The sequence below is a fragment of the Gigantopelta aegis genome, chromosome 15 (assembly GCF_016097555.1).
Source record: "Gigantopelta aegis isolate Gae_Host chromosome 15, Gae_host_genome, whole genome shotgun sequence".
NCBI classification, from domain to species: domain Eukaryota; kingdom Metazoa; phylum Mollusca; class Gastropoda; order Neomphalida; family Peltospiridae; genus Gigantopelta; species Gigantopelta aegis.
In genome coordinates, this window is record NC_054713.1 from 35885166 (window position 1) to 35906419 (window position 21254).

At 39.2% G+C, this 21254-nt stretch overlaps 1 protein-coding gene across 1 annotated transcript in view; it reads right to left on the reverse strand.

Moving 5' to 3' along the window:
* The window catches only part of LOC121390170 (receptor-transporting protein 4-like), an 88642-nt gene that overhangs the window by 10392 nt on the left and 56996 nt on the right, over positions 1–21254 (reverse strand). The window contains exon 2 of the mRNA XM_041521921.1: positions 3675–3819. Coding sequence (XP_041377855.1) covers positions 3675–3819 — 145 coding nt within the window. The remainder of the gene's footprint in view (positions 1–3674; positions 3820–21254) is intronic.

The window sequence follows — 21254 nt, forward strand, 5'->3', positions numbered from 1 at the left end:
GCGATATCGCACGAACCGTTAGGTAACCCGTTAGCCTATTTTATTACATCCAAATTGTAGCTTATACAAATATTGACAGTGATTAATTTAAACATAAAACGCGTTTCTTGGAAACCTGTTTTATGGCAGCAAACATTTATTTATTTATGTATTTTTTTAAAAAAAAAATTTTTTGGGGGGGGGCTTCTTTTACCCCCCCCAAAAAATCGAATTATAAAAGTACAAACATAGAAAAGTGTAAAAATAGAAAAGTAAAAAAAAGAGAGAAAAGATAGAAAAAACAAAAACAACCCCTCTTCCCACTCGTACACACACACACACACGCACGCACGCACACAAAACCCCCATGATGCCCCTGCGCGTGTTGTAACCTCACCGTGGTGCAGGGGTGTAACATTCTCTTTGAGAATGGCCAATAAAGCACAAATCCCCTTGTTTTCTTCCAAATATAATTGAAATTTTGAATAAAAGTCAGTATCTATCTGTGATATTTGTATTTTTTGCACAGTTCTTTACACTGTTTTTATTTAAATCTTGAATTTTTATATTGATGTTGATCATCACTTTATTTGTTTGCATTACCATAGTTTGACACCCAATAGCCGATGTATTTTTCGTGCTGGGGTGTCGTTAAACATTCATTCATTCATTCATTCATTCATTCAAAACCCCCATGAATTCTGCGGAATTAAATATTTCACCTACCATAATGTTTTCGGTGCACTATGATACACATCCATAGGTGCAACTATAAACCAAATGTCACTGACCTAGTACTTGTAGTTTGTGAGAAACCGATCTAAACGCGAAACTTTAACGCTAAAACTTGACGCGGCTGCTTCCCCCGCCGCCTTCGCCGCCGCCGCCAAAGCACCTCCAATCTCCCTCCAAAACATTCACATACACCCCCCTTCCCCCGAACCCCTTCCCCCAAAACAAAACCCCAACCCTTTCAATTCGTAAAGGCGAAACAAAACAAAACAAATAAATAAGCAAAACGATTTCTAATTTTAAGCAAGACGTTTAAGTAATGCGGCGCGGGTTTTAGCCCAGTTGGCTGAGTGCTCGCTTGAGGTGGTTGCGTCACAGGATCGAACCACCTCGGTGGATCCATTCAATTGATTGGGTTTTGTCTCGCTATAACCAGTGCGCCACAACTGGTCATAGGTATGTCCTTTCCTTTCATTGGGAAAGTGCATATAAAAGATACCTTGTTGCTAATGGAAAAAATGTAGCGGGTTTTTTTCTGATGACTACATATCAGAATTATCAAGGGCCGAGTTTACAAAACCTGATTATGTCTTACATGTAAGTAACTACATACACTTACAATGTTTAAACACCTGCGTTGAAAAACCAAACCCCCCCCCCCCCCCCCCCAAAAAAAAAAACTAAACAAAAACAAAAACAAAACAGGCTTAGTAAATTCGGTCCCAAATATTTGATATCCAACAGCCGATGATTAATTAATCAGTGTGCTCTAGTGGTGTCGCTAAATAAATAAAAAAAACCCTTTAAACTTGTATGTCAGGTGCACTTTTAAAGGGACATTCCTGAGTTTGCTGCAATTTTTAAGGTGTTATCGACTAAATTAGACTTTTTAACGATTGTAATTACATATCAAATATTTTATTTTTTTCTGCATAAAATATTAATGGCTGTATATTAAACGTGTTTCTGATCGCTCTAATATTTGTTTTCGTGCGAACTTATTTGAAAACAAAATCCAGTTTGGGCTTCTTACACATACTAAGACGACCAGAAACACATTGAATATACAGACACTGATATTCTAAACAAGAAAATACATTTATCATGTAAGTTTAATCGTAGAAATATTTTATTTGTCGGAAACATCCTACACTGCAGCAAAGTCAGGAATGTCCCCTTTAACAGCGATAAAGCTTCAACAACACAACAATAATTAGTGTCAGTGCTTTTAAAAGAGCTTACGCACGTACTTTTTGAAAAAAAAACCCACAAAAAGATAAGAAACATTTTTTTATCTGAAAAGGGATTTGCGTCTTCCACAAACATTAAAGAATATATATATATATATTATTATACAGAATGTAAAAAGAAACTGATATAATACAAAAGATGTGTGCGTCGCATACATGTGGATACACTATGGATAATGATAAAGGGAAACAACTGTTGCGTGACACAAAACGAGTGCATCAGCGCTTGAAATGCCTTTCTAAAGACACATTTGTATTAGTAAAGTAAAGTAAAGTTTGTTTTATTTAACGACGCCGCTAGAGCACATTGATTTTTTATCTTATCATCGGCTATTGGACGTCAAACATATGGTCATTCTGACACTGTTTTTAGAGGAAACCCGCTGTCGCCACATAGACTACTCTTTTTACGACAGGCAGCAAGGGATCTTTTATTTGCGCTTCCCACAGGCAGGATAGCACAAACCATGACCTTTGTTGAACCAGTTATGGATCACTGATCGGTGCAAGTGGTTTACACCTACCCATTGAGCCTTGCGGAGCACTCACTCAGGGTTTGGAGTCGGTATCTCGATTAAAAATCCCATGCCTCGACTGGGATCCGAACCCAGTACCTACCAGCCTGTAGACCGATGGCCTGCCACGACGCCACCGAGGCCGGTCCATTTGTATTAGATGTATGGAAAGAAATAGTGTTTACATTAATATATGCGATAGTTAATTAAAAAAACGCGAACCGTTTTTTAAAGGGACATTCCAGAGTTTGCTGCATTGTAAGATGTTTTCGACTAATAGAATATTTGTACGATTAAACTTACATATCAAATATATTTTCTTGTTTAGAATATCAGTATATGTATATTCAATGTGTTTCTGGTCGTCATAATATTTGTAAGAAGCCCAAAGTGGATTTTGTCTTCAAATAATTTCGTACGTATGAAAAAAAGATATTTTAGGAAATAAAATGAAATTTAACGTAGTACAAACATTAGCACGATCAGAAACACGTTTAATATACAGTCATTAATATTTTGTCCAGAAAAAATATATTTGATATGTAATTACAGTCGCTAAAAAGTCTCTGTTAGTCAATAACATCTTAAAAATTGCAGCAAACTCAGGAATGTCCCTGTAATAGTAACCTTTTTTTTTAACGCCTCGATGAAAAACACTTGTCCGATGCCAGCAGAGCTATTTTTAGCCTATGACGCGCAAAAAGGGGATATCCCAGTGGTTCCGAGACAACTCGCTACCACTCTACATTCTAGTACAAAAAAAAAGAAAAAAAGATCGGCAACTGGTTGTCAAACACAAGTAAATATATGTTTGTTGTTTGTTTGTTTTTTGTCGCTGTTGTGGGATGAAGTTTAAAACATCCAGTTCTAAAGCGTACGCCTGATGCGCGGTCGGTCTAGGATCGATCCCCGTCGGTGGTCCCATTGGGCTATTTCTCTTTCCAGCCATTGCACCACGACTGGTATATCAAAGGCCGTGGTATGTGCTATCCTGCCTGTGGGATGGTGCATATAAAAAATCCCTTGCTCCTAATGAAAAAAAAATGTAGTGGGTTTCATCTCTATGACTGTGTCAAAATTACCGTTATGTTTGACATCCAATAGCCGATGATTAATAAACTAATGTGCTCTAGTGGTGTCGTTAAATAAAACCTGACGTCACATATTTATTAATAGAAAGAAAGGGGATAACTCTTACGTGACAGGAGAACCTGACTTTGGCGCTGTCTTTGAATGTGCGCCATCGCTCGCTGGGCGGGTGGAAGGTGGGGACGAGGTACCACTGGTGCGGGTAGTACTGGCTGAACAGGCGATCATGTTCCCCGTGCCACACCAGCTCCATCCTGAAACAACACACATACACACAGTTAGTGTCAATATCACACAGATAAGTGTCAAAGTGTCTAACAGTTAGTATCAATATCAAACAGTTAGTGTCAATATCACACAGTTAGTGTCAATATCACACAGTTGGTGTCAACGTGTCTAACAATTACTGTCAATATCACACAGTGTCAATATCACAGTTAGTGTCGATATCACAAAGTTAGTGTCAATATCAGTTAGTGTCAATATCACACAGTGTCAATATCACAGTTGGTGTCAATATCACACAGTTAGTGTCAATACTACATGGTTAGTGTCAATGTCAAATAGAAATATCACAGTGTCAATATGTGAAACACGTGACACATTTAGTGTCAATATGTGAAACAGAATTACCACACAGTTAGTGTCAATATTTCAAACAGAAATATCACACAGTGCCAATAGATAATTTGATCTAGAAATAACATACAGTTAGTGTCAATACTACACAGTGTCAATATGTGAAACAGAAATATAACAGTTAGTGTTAATGCTACACAGTGTCAATATGTGAAACAGAAATATAACAGTGTCAATGCTACACAGTGTCAATATGTGAAACAGAAACAGTTAGTGCCAATATGTCAAACAGAAATGCCACAGTGTAAGTTTGTGAAATAAATACAATAATGTGTGTCTCCATATGTGGAGCACAAATATCACAATGTGTACTGGGAATAACGCACAGTTAGTGTCAATATGTACACTAAGCAAACATGACACACAATATCATTGTGTGCCCTTAACAAAACATAACTTAATTAATTTCAATATGTACACAAAATAAAAAATAGCGCACTGTTTCAATATACATGGTGTGTCAATACGTACACTGAAACACCCCCACCCCCCCCCTAAACCCCAACAACCCCTTCAAAACAAAACAACAAACACCACCACCCCAAAAAAAAAGCAAAAAAAAAAAAGAAAGAAAAAAAAAAAGCAAAGTTAGTGTCAGTATTTATCATGAACGGTTAATCTACATTCAATGCCAGTGTGTACCCTGAACAGTTAATCTACATTCAATACCAGTGTGTACCCTGAACAGTTAATCTACATTCAATGCCAGTGTGTACCCTGAACAGTTAATCTACATTCAATGCCAGTGTGTACCCTGAACAGTTAATCTACATTCAATGCCAGTGTGTACCCTGAACAGTTAATCTACATTCAATGTCAGTGTGTACCCTGAACAGTTAATCTACATTCAATGTCAGTGTGTACCCTGAACAGTTAATGCATAGTTCCCAACCAGTGCGCCACGTCTGGTATATCAAAGGTCGTGGTATGTGTTGGCATGTCCCTTGTTGCTAGTGACAACATATAGCGGGTTTCCTCTTAAGACTGAGTGTCAACAGCTACCAAATGTTTGTTATCCAGTAGCCGCTGATGTACCGTAGTGTTGTCGTTAAACAAAACAAACTTTTAACGTTCTGTATAATGTTTGTCATGATCCTACACATGGGCCAGTGAACTTCTAAGCCCAGTACCCATCTCATGAATAACACAGACTTTTTTATGCAAATATATTCCTTATATATCTCCTGTCACCACATACACGGAGAGAGCAAAAAAATGCAAAGAAAAGATGATGAAAAGAGGCTATTCATCTTTAAATCTGCTCGGAACATAAAAACCACAAAAAGCAACAACGACACGTGCAGTGTCAGTTTAATCTACAAACAAACCCGGATGACCCCTCGCGTCAATTTGCGGGTCTTAGATGTAGGTCGTAGATCGCAAACACATTGTGTAAGTTCCCGACACCATATCAAACATTAAGACCACGGTGTGCGTTACACACTAGACGCCAACTGGGATTGAAATAACCATTTTGTTCACCAGTAATTCTATATAATCTACGTCATATCTTGAAGATCATCCATATTTTGTTGGTTGTTTTAGGTTTTTTACCAAAAATAAATTTCAATCGTACGTGGGGGGGGGGGGGGGGGGGGGGGCATAATTTTGAATAAAAAATATTATTGGTGGTAAATCGTAAGGCAGAGATGAAGGAAGGAAGGAAGGATATGTTTTATTGAACGATGCACTCAACACATTTTATTTACGGTTATATGGCGTCGGACATATGGTTAAGGACCACACAGATATTGAGAGAGAAACCCGCTGTCGCCACTTCATGGGCTACTCTTTTCGATTATTTGAAGAATGCAGCAAATCTAGTTTTCAAAATTTTACGGGGGAGTATACCCCCCTCTCCCCATAAAAACCTTGCTTTGCGCTGTCATCTCAATCAGTCTCCCCCCCCCCACCCCCACCCCCAATGTATACTTGCTTCCGCCGTGCCTGAACAGGCCTGTTGGAGAATATTAAAGGGAGGGGGTGTCAGGGCGGCGTGTGTAGACCGGTGAGCGTACATTAACGTCAACGCTAGGAACCACTTATACGAGTTAATGATCCCCAAAAAGGAAAACAAAACTTTACGAGCGTTTGTACAACAGTAATGAAGTCAGGGGAAATGGAGATAAGCATATAATAAACTGTGTTAGGTTAGTGAATGGATGAATGAATAAATGGATGGATGGATGGATGAATGGATGAATGAATGAATGAATGAATGAATGAATGAATGAATGAATGAATGAATGAATGGATGGATGGATGGATGGATGGATGGATGGATGAATGGAGAAATGAATGTATGAATGAACGTTTAACGATCCCCCATTACGAAAAATGAATTAATGAGTTTAAAATTTTGTTCTGTTTGACGACACCACTAGAGCACATTAATTTTTTAATCGTCGGCTATTGGATAAATGAAGGAATAAATGAATGTATGAATAAATGAATGAATGAATGAATAAATAAATTAATGTTTAACGACACCCCAGCACGAAAAATATATCGGTTCAAGGTTATTGGTGCAAGGTTATACAAGTACAGTGGTGCATTTTCACAATACAATATCGGTTGTGTGTGTGTGTGTGTTTCTCTCTCTCTCTCTCTCTCTCTCTCTCTCTCTCTCTCTCTCTCTCTCTCTCTCTCTCTCTCTCTCTCTCTCTCTCTCTCTCTCGCTCTCTGTGTGTGTGTGTATGTGTGTCTGTATGTGTATGTGTAGGTGTGTGTCTGTGTGTTTGTGTGTATGTGTGTATGTGTGTGTTTGTGTGTGTGTATGTGTGTGTGTGTGTGTGTATGTGTGTGTATGTGTATGTGTATGTGTGTATGTATGTGTCTCTGTGTGTTTGTGTGTGCATGTGTTTGTCTGTGTTTCTGTGTGTGTACATGTATGTGTGTCTGTCTGTGTGTGTTTCTGTATGTCTCTCTATATGCGGTGTTGTTGGTGGTGTTTTGGATGATTTTATGTTTTGTTTTTAAAATTTTATTTATGTTTTATATTTAAGGGTTGTGTTTTTAATTATTATCTTGTGGACTTGCATATGTTAAAGATAATTTTAAACTTAAAAGGACATACCCTAGTTTCAACCCGTGAAAATTAACACTAAGTTTAGTTAGTCTACAAACATGTAAATTTTTTTGGATAAAGTTACAATTGAGTGAAACATGAGTCTGTGACTTTGAAATGGTGAAATACCCTCTAAAAATAGACCAAAACTCGACTCCATACCTGTTACTTCTCAGACGCACGTGCGTTTTTAAATATATGAGAAATGCATTTTGTGGTATTAAAAACACCAGGATGAACACAAAAAAACCGCTTCGAATGTATGGAAATGGATAATCTAAACAATAAAATTTAAGTAAAGTATGATTTCAGTTATGAAAAAGGGCTCTAATAGTAAAAAATATGCTGTAGTGTTTAAAAACTAGGGTATGTCCCTTTAAGTTTTCAACAACAAAACACTACAAATAATAGAATTCATATTTATGGGTTATTAATTGGATTGATACATTGCATATAATATGTTTTAAACCACATACGTTGTTATCGCCTAGATGTGAATTTTACTCAATATAACACAAGCAATAACCTCGATTATGACTATGTCTATCTAGCAGTGGCTTCCGTGCCATAAAACATATACAAGAGAAAATACTAGTATGTTATTAGAAAGAAAGCTTTTACGGGGTTTACCATCAACAGCAGATGTTTAAATTACATTTTAATATGTGGCGCACCAGTGATCCAAATCTAAAAAAATATATACATTAAACGTATGATGGATATTTTACTATGCGTGTACAGCGATAGCTGAACTAATGGGTATGCAATATCACGTTTATTTTCATGCTATGTAATTTACTCGACTCCCTGCGTTCAAACGTACAGTTGGGAATGCATTGTTAGCTATCATCTAGTCCCTCCAGCTGAGTTAAAAGCTTCCGTAAGTGAAATGTTAAAAGCATGTCACGCAGTGCAAATCAAAGACAGGGCAGTACATACCACGGGTTTTGAGGTACCACGCGCGTGAGTTTCAGTATTTATATTTAACTGTGTACAAGATTCTGTATATATTTCCACCATGGTTGCCTATACCGAAAAAGCTTCAAGGGGTCTTTTCTATGCAATCACCAGGACAGTACATACCACGGCCTTTTGTGTACTTTTGTGTCATGGGCATTTGTAGTTTACAAGACAAGACAGGAATTTATTACACTCAGGCCGTATTCTACGGCATATAAGGATATGTGTTCAATGGTAGGACATGGTTTACAGGAGCAAAACTAGTATAGTTATAATACTGATAGTAGTACAGATATAATACAATCGCGAAAATTAGTAAATATGATATTTTATCAATGGTATATAAATAATACGTTATATGTTTGCTACATATAGAGTTTGGGGTGGACGTGTACGAAACATAACATCCACGAAACCATTTCGAGATCTTAATTATACACGGCAATGGAAGTGAGAAACATACAATGTTCAAAACAATGTACTTTTTTCCTGTAATTTTTTTGTTAATGATATTTGGCTATGCACGATTTAATAGCAAGTTGGATGTAGTACTGCTTGTCATTTTAACAGGGTGCCCAGACTGAATATATTGTAGTATTAGTACTGTTTTAGGGACTTACGGCTTCTTAAATTTATTCATGGTTTCTTTTATTAGTTTGCATGTGTTTTTTAAATAACTAATTCTGTGGGTGTGCAGGTGCCCCATTTTGTCTAGCTGAAGACAATACTAATATTGTATATAATTATGTCACAATTTCTGTTTATATATTGATCCCCACCCTTAATTTAGTCTATGTTCGGCCCTGGTACTGATAAACAGATATTGCAGTCCGTATCGCACGAATCAACACGATGAATAGAAATGATACAGCGCAGTTTTCAGCTCAGAAACTCACAAATACATGCATAAATACATACACATATACACACATACGTCATGCATAAATACATACTGGAATATTATATACAGACACACACACACACACACACACACACAGATATTTAAGTACACATGAACTTGATCCGACTTGGGGCGGGATATAGCCCACTGATAAAGCGCTCGCCTGGTGATCGGTCGGTCTAGGATCGATCCCCGTTGGTGGGTCCATTAGACTATTTCTCTTTCCAATGTACGCACAGCGACTGATATACCAATGGCCGTGGAATGTACTGTCCTGTCTGTGGGATGGTGCATATAAAAGATCCCTTGCTACTAATGAAAAAAAAATGTGGCGAGTTTCCTCTCTAAAAATTATGTCTGAATTATTAAATATTTGACATCCAATATCCGATTATAAATAAATCAATGTGCTCTAGTGGTGTAGTTAATCAAAACAAACTTTAAATTTTTCTGTGTGGTATTTCAAATGTCCTGAGTTTCCTCCCTAAGATTGTTTCAGAATTACAAAAGGTTTGACATCCAATAGTCGATGATTAATAAATCAATGTGCTCTAGTGGTGTCTTTAAACAAAACAAACTTTGACTTTAATCTCCAGGGGATGGATTTTGGATTGTGTGAAGGGTGGGGAGGGTCTAACTGGAATACTGGTACCATACATGAGAATGGGGGCGTAACGTAGCCCAGTGGTAAAGCGCTCGCTTGATGCGCGGTCGGTTTGGGATGGATTCCCGTCGGTGGGCCCATTGGGCTATTTCTCGTTCCAGCTAGTGCACCACGACTGGTATATCAAAGGCCGTGGTATGTGTTATCCTGTCTGTGGGATGATACATATAAAAGATCCCTTGCTACTAATGGAAAAATGTTGCGGGTTTCCTCTCTTAAGACTATATGTCAAAAATTACCATACATGAAAGATGGTTAACACTGAACAGGGACGATAATAGCAGGGTGTATGAAGATTTAAATAATTCTTGACATGGAGAATAATGGTTAAAAATAAATGTAAAAAATGTCTAGCAATGTCCCTTTAATATGTGTATATTCTATAATAGCCAACATATAATACTATATATCAAGTATAGAAAGTAAAGTTTGTTTTGTTTAACGACGCCACTAGAGCACGTTGATTTTTTTTATCTTATCATCGGTTATTGGACGTCAAACATATGGTCATTCTGACACTGTTTTTAGAGGAAACCCGCTGTCGCCACATAGGCTACTCTTTTACGACAGGCAGCAAGGGATCTTTTATTTGCGCTGGCCTTTGTTGAACCAGTTATGGATCACTGGTCGGTGCAAGTTGTTTACACCAACCCATTGAGGTTTGCGGAACACTCACTCAGGGTTTGCAGTCGATATCTGGATTAAAAATCCAATGCCTCGACTGGGATCGGAACCCAGTACCTACCGGTCTGTAGACCGATGGCCTAAACACGCCGCCACCGAGGCCGGTCTATCAAGTATAGATGCACTTGATCAAACTTTTTTTTGCAATGTTCCTTTCATATATCACTATAATAGCTAGCATATCAGTGATATATCATACTATATATATATATACTCTTCAAAAAAAGAAACGCAAAAGGGTACAAATGGGTTATAACTCCGATTTTGTGTTTCCTACCGGTTCATGCTTTGTGAATATAAGGTCATTGCATGTCCCAAACACATTCCCACGGTTACATTCGATAAAACGCAGCTACTGTACAATAAAGTTCCAAAATGTGAATATTCGCAAAAACGCAGCCACGTGCAAACCATGTCACCACTGCACGTGCGTTGTCTGCACGTACAACATGAACACCGACAGTATAAAAGTGCAGGGTGTTCGCTTGCCTGGCCTCTGTATCTGGCCGACAGTTGACAATCCAGGACATGCCACGTCTCAGTGAACCGCAGAGAAACAATGCCATCGGCCGACTAGACGCAGGCGAATCCAGAACGGCCGTTGCCAGGGCATTCCATGTGTCCCCAAGCACCATCTCCAGACTGTGGGACCGTTACCAGCAACATGGATCAACACGTGACCTCCCTAGATCCGGTCGAGCACGGGTCACTACCCCCGGGCAGGACCGCTACATCCGGGTACGCCACCTTCGGGAACGATTGACTACTGCCACCTCCACAGCCGCAGCAATACCAGGTTTGCGCAGGATATCCGACCAGACCGTACGGAACCGCCTACGTGAGGTAGGAATTCGTGCCAGACGTCCAGTTCGAGGTGTCATCTTAACACCACAACACCGTCGACTCCGACTGCAGTGGTGCCAGATTCATCGACAATGGCCTCAACTGCGATGGAGACAGGTGTGGTTCAGTGACGAGTCCCGATTTCTGCTCCGACGTCATGATGGAAGATGTCGCGTGCATAGGCGTCGTGGTGAACGTTATGCGGAAAACTGCGTGCAGGAAGTGGACAGATTCGGCGGGGGTAGTGTCATGGTGTGGGCAGCCATCTCACACACTGGCAGAACTGACCTGGTCCACGTGCAGGGCAACCTGAATGCACAGGGCTACATTGACCAGATCCTCCGGCCACACATCGTGCCAGTTATGGCCAACGCCAACGCAGTGTTCCAACATGACAACGCCAGGCCTTACACAGCACGTCTCACAACGGCTTTCCTACAGAACAACAACATTAATGTCCTTCCTTGGCCATCGATATCACCGGATTTGAACCCAAATGAGCATCTATGGGACGAGTTGGACCGACGCCTCCGACAGCGACAACCACAGCCCCAGACCCTGCCCGAGCTGGCAGCAGCCTTGCAGGCCGAGTGGGCCACCATCCCCCGGGACGTCATCCGTACTCTGGTTGCTTCAATGGGCAGGCGGTGCCAGGCAGTTGTCAACACACGCGGAGGCCACACCCGGTATTGACTCCAGATGACCTTGACCTTGGTGGTGTGTCCTATCACTTACTCACAATGGACTAGAGTGAATTGTGAACAATCCTGCAACATTTGGTAATTATCGGACTCACCATTCAGTAATTAAATCAATTCTCCAAATGTTACGACAATGTGGTTTTGCGTTTCTTCTTTTGAAGAGTACTCCAGTCCATGGTATCGCCACGTGAGTTAACGTGACACGTGGTGCGTGTCGGTATCAGGTCACGGGTCAGGGGAATTCCATACAACTAGCGAAATTATACTGTAGTGAGTATAATCGGAGCTTGCCTGGCCTCCACAGGGCGTGCACGAAGATGGAGAAATCTCTATTACCCATGTCAGGCTTGCTTGTAAACACGACAAACTGCGGAGAACACGCTCATGAAATACGGCCTATATCCGCACGGGGCCGAAACCCGCCGACAGAGCGACACAATGGCAGTGGTCAGACCTGGTTCCACGCAGATGATCTGTTGAAGTGACGGTAGTTTTTTTTGTTATGAGTGCTCCTCTGCCGATTCACACACAAATTGTCTGTGGGTAGGCTTTCTGACCACCGGCCGACGTCAGTGGTGAAGTGGTTTAAAGCATGACCCCTGTACGGCGACAGCGAGCGACGCAAACGTTCGCGAACTAGTCCATTGGCGTAAGGGCTCCCATTTTTGAAGAGGGAAGGCCGACTTTTGCCCGAATCTGGATAACAACAGTTATTAATATTAGCATTACTATCAAACAGCAATATAGGGTTGCAAATTAATCACTGCGCATTTTTACATGGATTACAACTAATTTTGAAGGTATAATGATGTGAATACATGGTAAAAGTATCAGGTTAGCACATTTTGCCCGAATATCTGTATCATTTTTGCCCGAAATTTGAGGATTTGCCCCCCCCCCCCCCCCCACCGGTCTCGTACGCTTATGCGAACTACTGTAAATCATAAAATATTAGTGAAATACAATCTGAACGACAAAACCGTATTCCATTATCAAAATCGTATCTCTACACAAGGCAGTCGAAAGAATTCTAGGCAATCAGGTGCTCGTCCTTAAGAGGACTGCCACTTTCCTATGCATCTTGAACCTCCGCCCGTAGGAGGACTGCCACTCCCATGGCTAGCTTAGAAAACTCAGACTTGCATAGGATAGAGCTTAATGGAATATGTACAGCTGTGATAACATGCACACGTGAACCCCTTGCTGCTAATCGAAAAGAGTAGCCCATGAAGTGGCGACAGCGAGTTTCCTCTATCAATATCTGTGTGGTCCTTAAAGGGACATTCCTGAGTTTGTTGCATTGTAAGATGTTTCTGACTAATAAAATATTTCTACGATTAAACCTACACATTAAATATATTTTCTCGTTTACAATATCAGTGTCTGTATATTCAATGTGTTTCTGGTCGTCTTAATATTTGTAAGAAGCCCAAACTGGATTTGGTCTTCAAATAATTTCCTACGTACGAAAAAAACATATTTTAGGAAATAAAATAAAATTTAGCCTAGTACAAATATTAGAACGATCAGAAATACGTTTAATATACAGCCACTAATACTGTATGCAGAAAAATATATTTGATTTGTAATTACAATCGTTAAAAAGTCTCTGTTAGTCGATAACATCTTAAAAATTGCAGCAAACTCAGGAATGTCCCGATTAACCATATGTCTGACGCCATATAACCGTAAATAAAATGTGTTGAGTGCGTCGTTAAATAAAACATTTCCTTTTCTTCATTCTACGTGAATCCCTGTTAAAACGATAATGACATCAGGTGTTCGCGAAAGGTGAGCGACATATTAGTAACATCAAACTTTGGCGAGGTCGTTATATAAGAAACTTAAGAAAAAGAGAATAATCCTAAAGTGTAGGATCAGCTGATAAAAAAAAAAGTTTGACGTTACGCAGCTTACAAACAACTTAAATTTACAGAACATTGAGATAATGTAAATGCTACTATTGCTGTTTATTATCCTTTATTTTGGGGGTTTAAACAATAGTATGTAACCATTGTTGTGTTCAGTTAATCAGAGACAAAACCATCTGCTGTGCGTCTCTTTAAAGGGACACACCCTAGTTTCAACCCGTGAAAATTAACATCAAGTTTAGTTAATCTGCAAAACTGTAACACATCTGGATAGAGTTACAATTAAGTAAAACATGAGTCTGTGACTTTGAAATGGTGAAATACCCTCTAAAAATAGACTAAAACTCGACTCCATAACTATTACTTCTCAGACGCACGTGCGTTTTTAAAATATGAGAAATATATTTTGTGATATTAAAAAAAAATACCAGGATGACCAAAAACACTTCGAATGTACGGAAATGGATAATCTAAGCAATACAATCTAAGTAAAGTATTATTTCAGTTATCCAAAATGGCTCCAACAGTGAAAAATATGTCTTGGTGTTTAAAAACTAGGGTATGTCCCTTTAAAATTAACGTCATGAAATATTAGTCTTGTATGAAATTCTGGCCAGTTCTCACGGTATACAGCTCTGCGTGGTGTCCAACTTTGTTTATTTTCAATGACACCACTAGAGCACATTGATTTATTAATCGTCAGCTATTGGACGTCAAACATTTAGTAATTCTGACATACAGTCTTAGAGAGGAAACCCGCTTCATTTTTGTTTCCATAAGAAGCAAGAGATCTTTTAAATGCCCCATCCCACAGACAGGATAGAACATAACACTACATTTGATATACCAGTCGGATGGAATGAGAAATAGCCCAATAGGCCCACCAACGGGGATCGATCCCAGACCGACCGCTCATCAAGCGAGCGCTTTACGATACGGGTCTACGTCCCGTCCTTCCAAGGGCGATCGGCATTTTAAAATCTCCTACAAATGCCACCTTTAACGGGGCATGCCCTTAAATACCGTCACTTAAATGACACCCTTAACGGGGCATGCCCTTGAATGCTGTCATTTAAATGACACCTTTAACGGGACATGTCCTTAAATACTGTCCCCTAGCAAACGTTCTGATGACGCGACACTTTTAAAGGTGGCCGAAATTTTTTAATTCCCACAACCGATTCCACACCCCCATGTTGCGTCGCTTCTGTTGACACGCGAACATGTGTAATAAACGTGATATTAAACGACCGGTCGTGCTGGTATTGTATATCTATTTTATCTGAGTAGATCTAAAGGAACCAGTCGATTATAAGACATGAGATGGCCGATTCTCCGCGGGTCGTGCATAATTTCAAGGTGTATAAATCATACGTTCGTATTTGCTTATCAGACAAGCAAATATTGATCTAGACAGCTATTAGCGATTAAAGTAAATGTCAAGACGACATTTCGTTCGTCATAATGACGCGGTATATATAACGTTTAAATGAGTAAAAGAAAGGAATGTTTGTTTTTAAAAATTATAAGTTTGTTTTGTTTAACGACATCACTAGAGCACACTGATATATTAATTATCGGCTATTGGATGTCAAACATTTTGAGGCCGAATTTACAAAGCCTGTTTATGTCTGAAGCACGTGCAACTACAAATATGTAAGAAAAACATTTCGTAAATTCGGCCAAATGTAATTTTGATATATAGTCTTAGAGAGGAAACCCGCTACATTTTTCCATTAGTAGCAAGGGATCTTTTTTATGCACCATCCCACAGTCAGTATAGCATATACCACTGCCTTTAATATACCAGTCGTGGTGCACTGGTTAGAACGAGAAATAGCCCAAGGGGTCCACTGACGGGGATCGATCCTAAACCGATCGCGCATCAGACAAGCGCTTTACCACTGAGCTACGTCCTGCCTCTAAAAGAAAGAAATGTATATATTTAGTAAAAGAACTTTGTTTTGTTTAATTGGCGAGACGCAGCCCAGTAGTAAAGCGCTCGCTTGATGCGCGGTCGGTTTGGGATCGATCCCCGTCGGTGGGCCCATTAGGCTATTTCTCGCTCCAGCCAGTGCACCACGACTGGTACATCAAAGGTCGTGGTATGTGCTATCCTGTCTATGGAATGGTGCATATAAAAGATCCCTTGCTGCTAATCGGAAAGAGTAGCCCATGAAGTGGCGACAGCGGGTTTCCTCTCAAAATCTGTGTGGTCCTTAACCATATGTCTGACGCCATATAACCGTAAATAAAATGTGTTGAGTGCGTCGTTAAATAAAACATTTCTTTCTTTCTTTGTTTTGTTTAACACCAGGAATGACAGTGTTTGGTGATACTATGACCAGAAAACGGAAGATTTGAAGTACTAATATACGAAAAAACGCTAAATTTGTTAAATTGCTAAGGAAAAAGAAAATATTTTCTGCGATATTCTATTCTGTATATACATGTATAATATGTTATTCTCTATTTTTAATGTTTGATCTGTATTGCTATTGTTAATAATTTAAGTTGGTCTGGGTATAATTTACTACGTTTACTCCGTACACAATTATTTTACACGAATTAATTGCATCTACCACTGGCACGTGGTATTTCATGCGAACAACTTTCGTTCAGACAAGACAGTACATACCACAGCCTTTGATATGTGACTCCAGGAACACTGGCTGAAGTAGAAAATATCAACCAAATTGAACCGATCTAACTAGAGCTCATTGATTTATTAATCATCAGCAATTGAATGTCAAACATTTGGTCATTTTGACATATCGTCGCGTGAGAGCTGAAAGGTCATAAGTGGCAGATACGACTTAAAACGTCTTTTTTTGCATATTCGGAATCGCCACACCCGATTACATATTGTCACAAAAAATCGTAGCTGTGTCCCTAATAGCATCGCTTATACAGAAGGATTTAAATGGTCGTAAGTGAATCACAGATACCAATTTGCACGAAAATAGACATAACTGACACATACGACTTTACTCCGATTTGCTTGCTGTCCATTATGTGAACACGACTGGTCGTATGTGGTAAATACACCCTTTTAAAATACAGTTCGTTATATAACTATGTCTGGTATAGGTCGTATGTGCCAAATACGACCCATATGCATTCGTTTTTATCGGCCAGTGATAGAAAATACAAATGCGAAGTACAATAGAGCATACATTACGTGAATATTTTTATGTGCTTGAATCCTAAAATTAATGACTTTTGTCGTTGTGTGAGCCCGGTCTGTTATGAAACACATTTTGCTACTGCATGCAACGAACCATTTGGCAACAGACAAGAATTGTGTCTGTTTATATAAATAGGAACTGCAGTAACATTAATGTTTGTATGGTTTGCTCATTTATGTGCACCATAATTATAATAATAAACATGTTTTGGTGAATTTTCTTGGAAAACAAATATCTATTTTGAAGTTTTTTTTAATCGAAGCAAAGTTTCCAACATGTAATTTGTATCTGTAGATACACTTTTAATTCATAATAATGTTGCATGTGGCATATACGACCAAAGTGCAAGCATAATTACACTGATTTTGGATGTATTTAATTATATGTTACGGTAATCAAGTTCCGTCTTTCAGCTGCCTTTGAAGATCTACAGGATTGCCCTAAATGTAGGCATTATGGATTAACAATATTGCACATACAAACGCAATTGTAAGTTATCCATGACACAGTCCAGTAACAAAAGACAGTGTAATCAGACGTACGGTTAAAAGGCTAATAAACTGAATGTGGCCTCAACATAAACGATAGCAAGATCTATGAATTTTGATTAACTTTACAGTTAACGAATATTTGCAACAGAATGTTGAACGTGAACATGACACAACACACACACACCAAAACATTAGAACAACATAGCACACACAAGAGAAGTTGAACATGACATATTACTCACAACAGACGCAGAAAATAATTTGGCACACACAACAGAAACCGGAGGATTGATCACTTAACACTCAATAAAACACGCAGACAACACTGCACATAACATAGTTTGGAGATATCACTGAACACACATCGTACATAACTTGGAGAGATCTCTGAACACAGTAGAACCTGAAGAGATCACTGAATACAATAGAACCCGGAGAGATCACTGAACACACAACAAAACCTGGAGAGATCACCGGACTCACAATAGAACCTGGAGAGGTCACTGAACACACAACAGAACCTGGAGAGATCACTGAACACACATCATAACCTGGAGAGATCACCCAACACACAGTATAACCTGGAAAGATCACTGAACACACAACAGAACCTGGAGAGATCATGGACACACAATAGAACCTGGAGAGATCACTGAACACACATTATAACCTGTAGAGATCACTGGACACACAACAGAATCCGGAGAGATCACCAAAATACACAACAAAACCAGGAGTGTACACTGAACACACAACAGAACCCGGAGAGTACACCCAACGCATAGCCGAAGTTGTAGGGGTTACTGTTCACTCAATATTACCTGGGGAGAATCCTGCATATTCAACAGGTGGACATTGTACGGTGGTCACTACTTCTGGATTTGATATTCAGTACACACCCTCATTAGAAATGTAAACACTATATCCTTTGAATGAGCTTTGAACCCGGTGTATCCCAAACCAATAAGCTACTAAACATAGTTTCTTCATTAAAGGACACCAGTTTCAGTTTGCTTAACTATTCTGGTTTGTCTGTTGCACTAGCTGATAAACCAGGTATTCTTAAAACTAGTGAAGTACACTCTGAGGCAGCAGAACCAGGAACTATCTGCAAAAGGACTCCCATGGCGCAAAGAACACGGAAAGAACACTGCACACAACATGACACCAGCTTTTCTGATGATTCTTCAGGAACGAATACTTGCCTAGAAAAAGAGGTTTTGTATGGACAAGTCGTTTGATTCTGATGCACCATCATCAAACAACAAACATGGAGCACTACCACCACAGTGTTTCTGCCAGAAAGAAATTTTTGGGTATGGCTCTATGGAATTGAATGCAACCACAGTCAACAGGGGTATGGGGGATCCTCCCTCAGAAAGAAAATGGGTTAAGTTTAGGGTTAGGATTAAGAAAATCATACAATAATGATAAGAGTAATTAATTTTGTCAAAACGTTAACTTAAAAAACAATTCTGCAAAAATATTTGGGTATGGCACCATACCCATTTTACCCGCTGGCAAAATCCCTGCACCAGATAAGGTCACACAAAACCAGTCAGAGTAGTTTTTTTCACATTATTTTTTGTTCAATTGGTGATTTTATTTATCGTATTATTATTAACAAAATTAAAACAACTTTTTTCAAGTAATATTTAGTTTAAGCGGTGATTTTATTAATACGTACTTCTACTTGTATTCCTTTTTGAATGTTTGCTTCTAAATATTTTCTATTTACAAGCTTTCTCCTTTTTTGAAATAAATATGTGATTTGCAAAACTGAAATGTTTTAGAAGTGATGGTTCTTTCAGAATAAATATTTAAATATTTACTTGATATACTGTTGGTCTAAGTGACGCATTTAATTTAAGCATGAATAATTGTCGTAACTACAACTATCTTTAGAAGCAAATAACTAAAACACCTAATAAATACCGCAAATATACAAAGAAATCGTAAATATGTTCAGCTTTCATTGTCATTAAAACAAATTTGACATCTTAACTACTGATCAAATAAAACAGTTTTCCTTCATTATCTCGGCTTTTTAAAGGGACATTCCTGAGTTTGCTGCATTGTAAGATGTTTCCGACTAATAAAATATTTCTACGATTAAACTTGCATATTAGATATATGTTCTTGTTTAGAATATCAGCGTCTGTATATTCAATGTGTTTCTGGTCGTCTTAATATTTGTAAGAGGCCCAAACTGGATTTTGTCTTAAAATAACTTCGTACGTACGAACAAATATATTTTAAGAAATAAAATGAAATTTAAACTAGTACAAATGTTAGAACGATCAGAAACACGTTGAATATACAGCCACTAATATTTTATGCAGAAAAATATATTTGATATGTAATTACAGTAGTTAAAAAGTCTCTGTCAGTTGATAACGTCTTAAAACGTTCAGCAAACTCAGGAATGTCCCTTTAAAAATTAATTTTACTGCACTTATGTCCTTCTGGGTCTCACGCGACGATATAGTCTTAGAGAGGAAACCCGCTGCATCTTTCCATTAGCAGCAAGGGTAACTTTTATATGCACCATCCCACAGACAGGATAGCACATACCACGGTCTCTGATATACCAGTCGTGGTGCACTGGTTGGAAAGGGATATTTAACCAAATCCAACGTTATTACGAGTCTAGCCCTGCGTTCAGCGACAGCGAGCAACGCTAATGTTCGCGAATTATTTGACTGGAATTTAGTTCATTCGGTAGAGCGCTCATCTGAGGTGCTTGCGTCGGAATATCGAACTCCCTCGGTGGAACCGGCCTCGGTGGCGTCGTGGTTAAACCATCGGTCTACAGGCTGGTAGGTACTGGGTTCGGATCCCAGTCGAGGCATGGGATTTTTAATCCAGATACCGACTCCAAACCCTGAGCGAGTGCTTCGCAATGCTCAATGGGTAGGTGTAAACCACTTGCGCCGACCAGTGATCCATAACTGGTTCAACAAAGGCCATGGTTTGTGATATCCTGCCTGTGGGAAGCGCAATTAAAGATCACTTGCTGCCTGTCGTAAAAGAGTAGCCTATGTGGCGACAGCGGGTTTCCTCTAAAAAACAGTGTCAGAATGATCATATGTTTGACGTCCAACAGCCGATGATAAGATAAAAAATCAATGTGCTCTAGTGGCGTCGTTAAATAAAACAAATTTTACTTTACTTTCCCTCGGTGGACGCATTCCGTGACTGTCCCAACCGCTGCCCCACGACTAGTATATCAAAAGCCGTGGTATGTGGTGTTCTGTCTGTGGGAGAGTGCATATAAAAGATCTAGATCTACTGATGCTAATGGAAAAATGAAGCGGGTTTCCTCTGAAGACTATATGGGACAGAATTACCAAATGTTTAACATCCAACAGTCGATGGTTAATAAAGTTAAGGTTTGTTTTGTTCAACGACACCACTAGAGCACATTGATATATTAAACATCGGCTATTGGATGTCAAACATTTGGCAGTTTTGGCATATAGTTTTAGAGAGGAAACCTGCTACATTTGTCCATTAGTAGCAAGGGATCTTTTATATGCACCATCCCCTAGACAGAATAACACCTACCACGGCCTTTGATATACCAGTCGTGGTACACTGGCTGGAACGAGAAATAGCCCAATGGGTCCACCGACGGGGATCGACCGTAGACTGACCGCGCATCAAGCGAGCACTTTAAC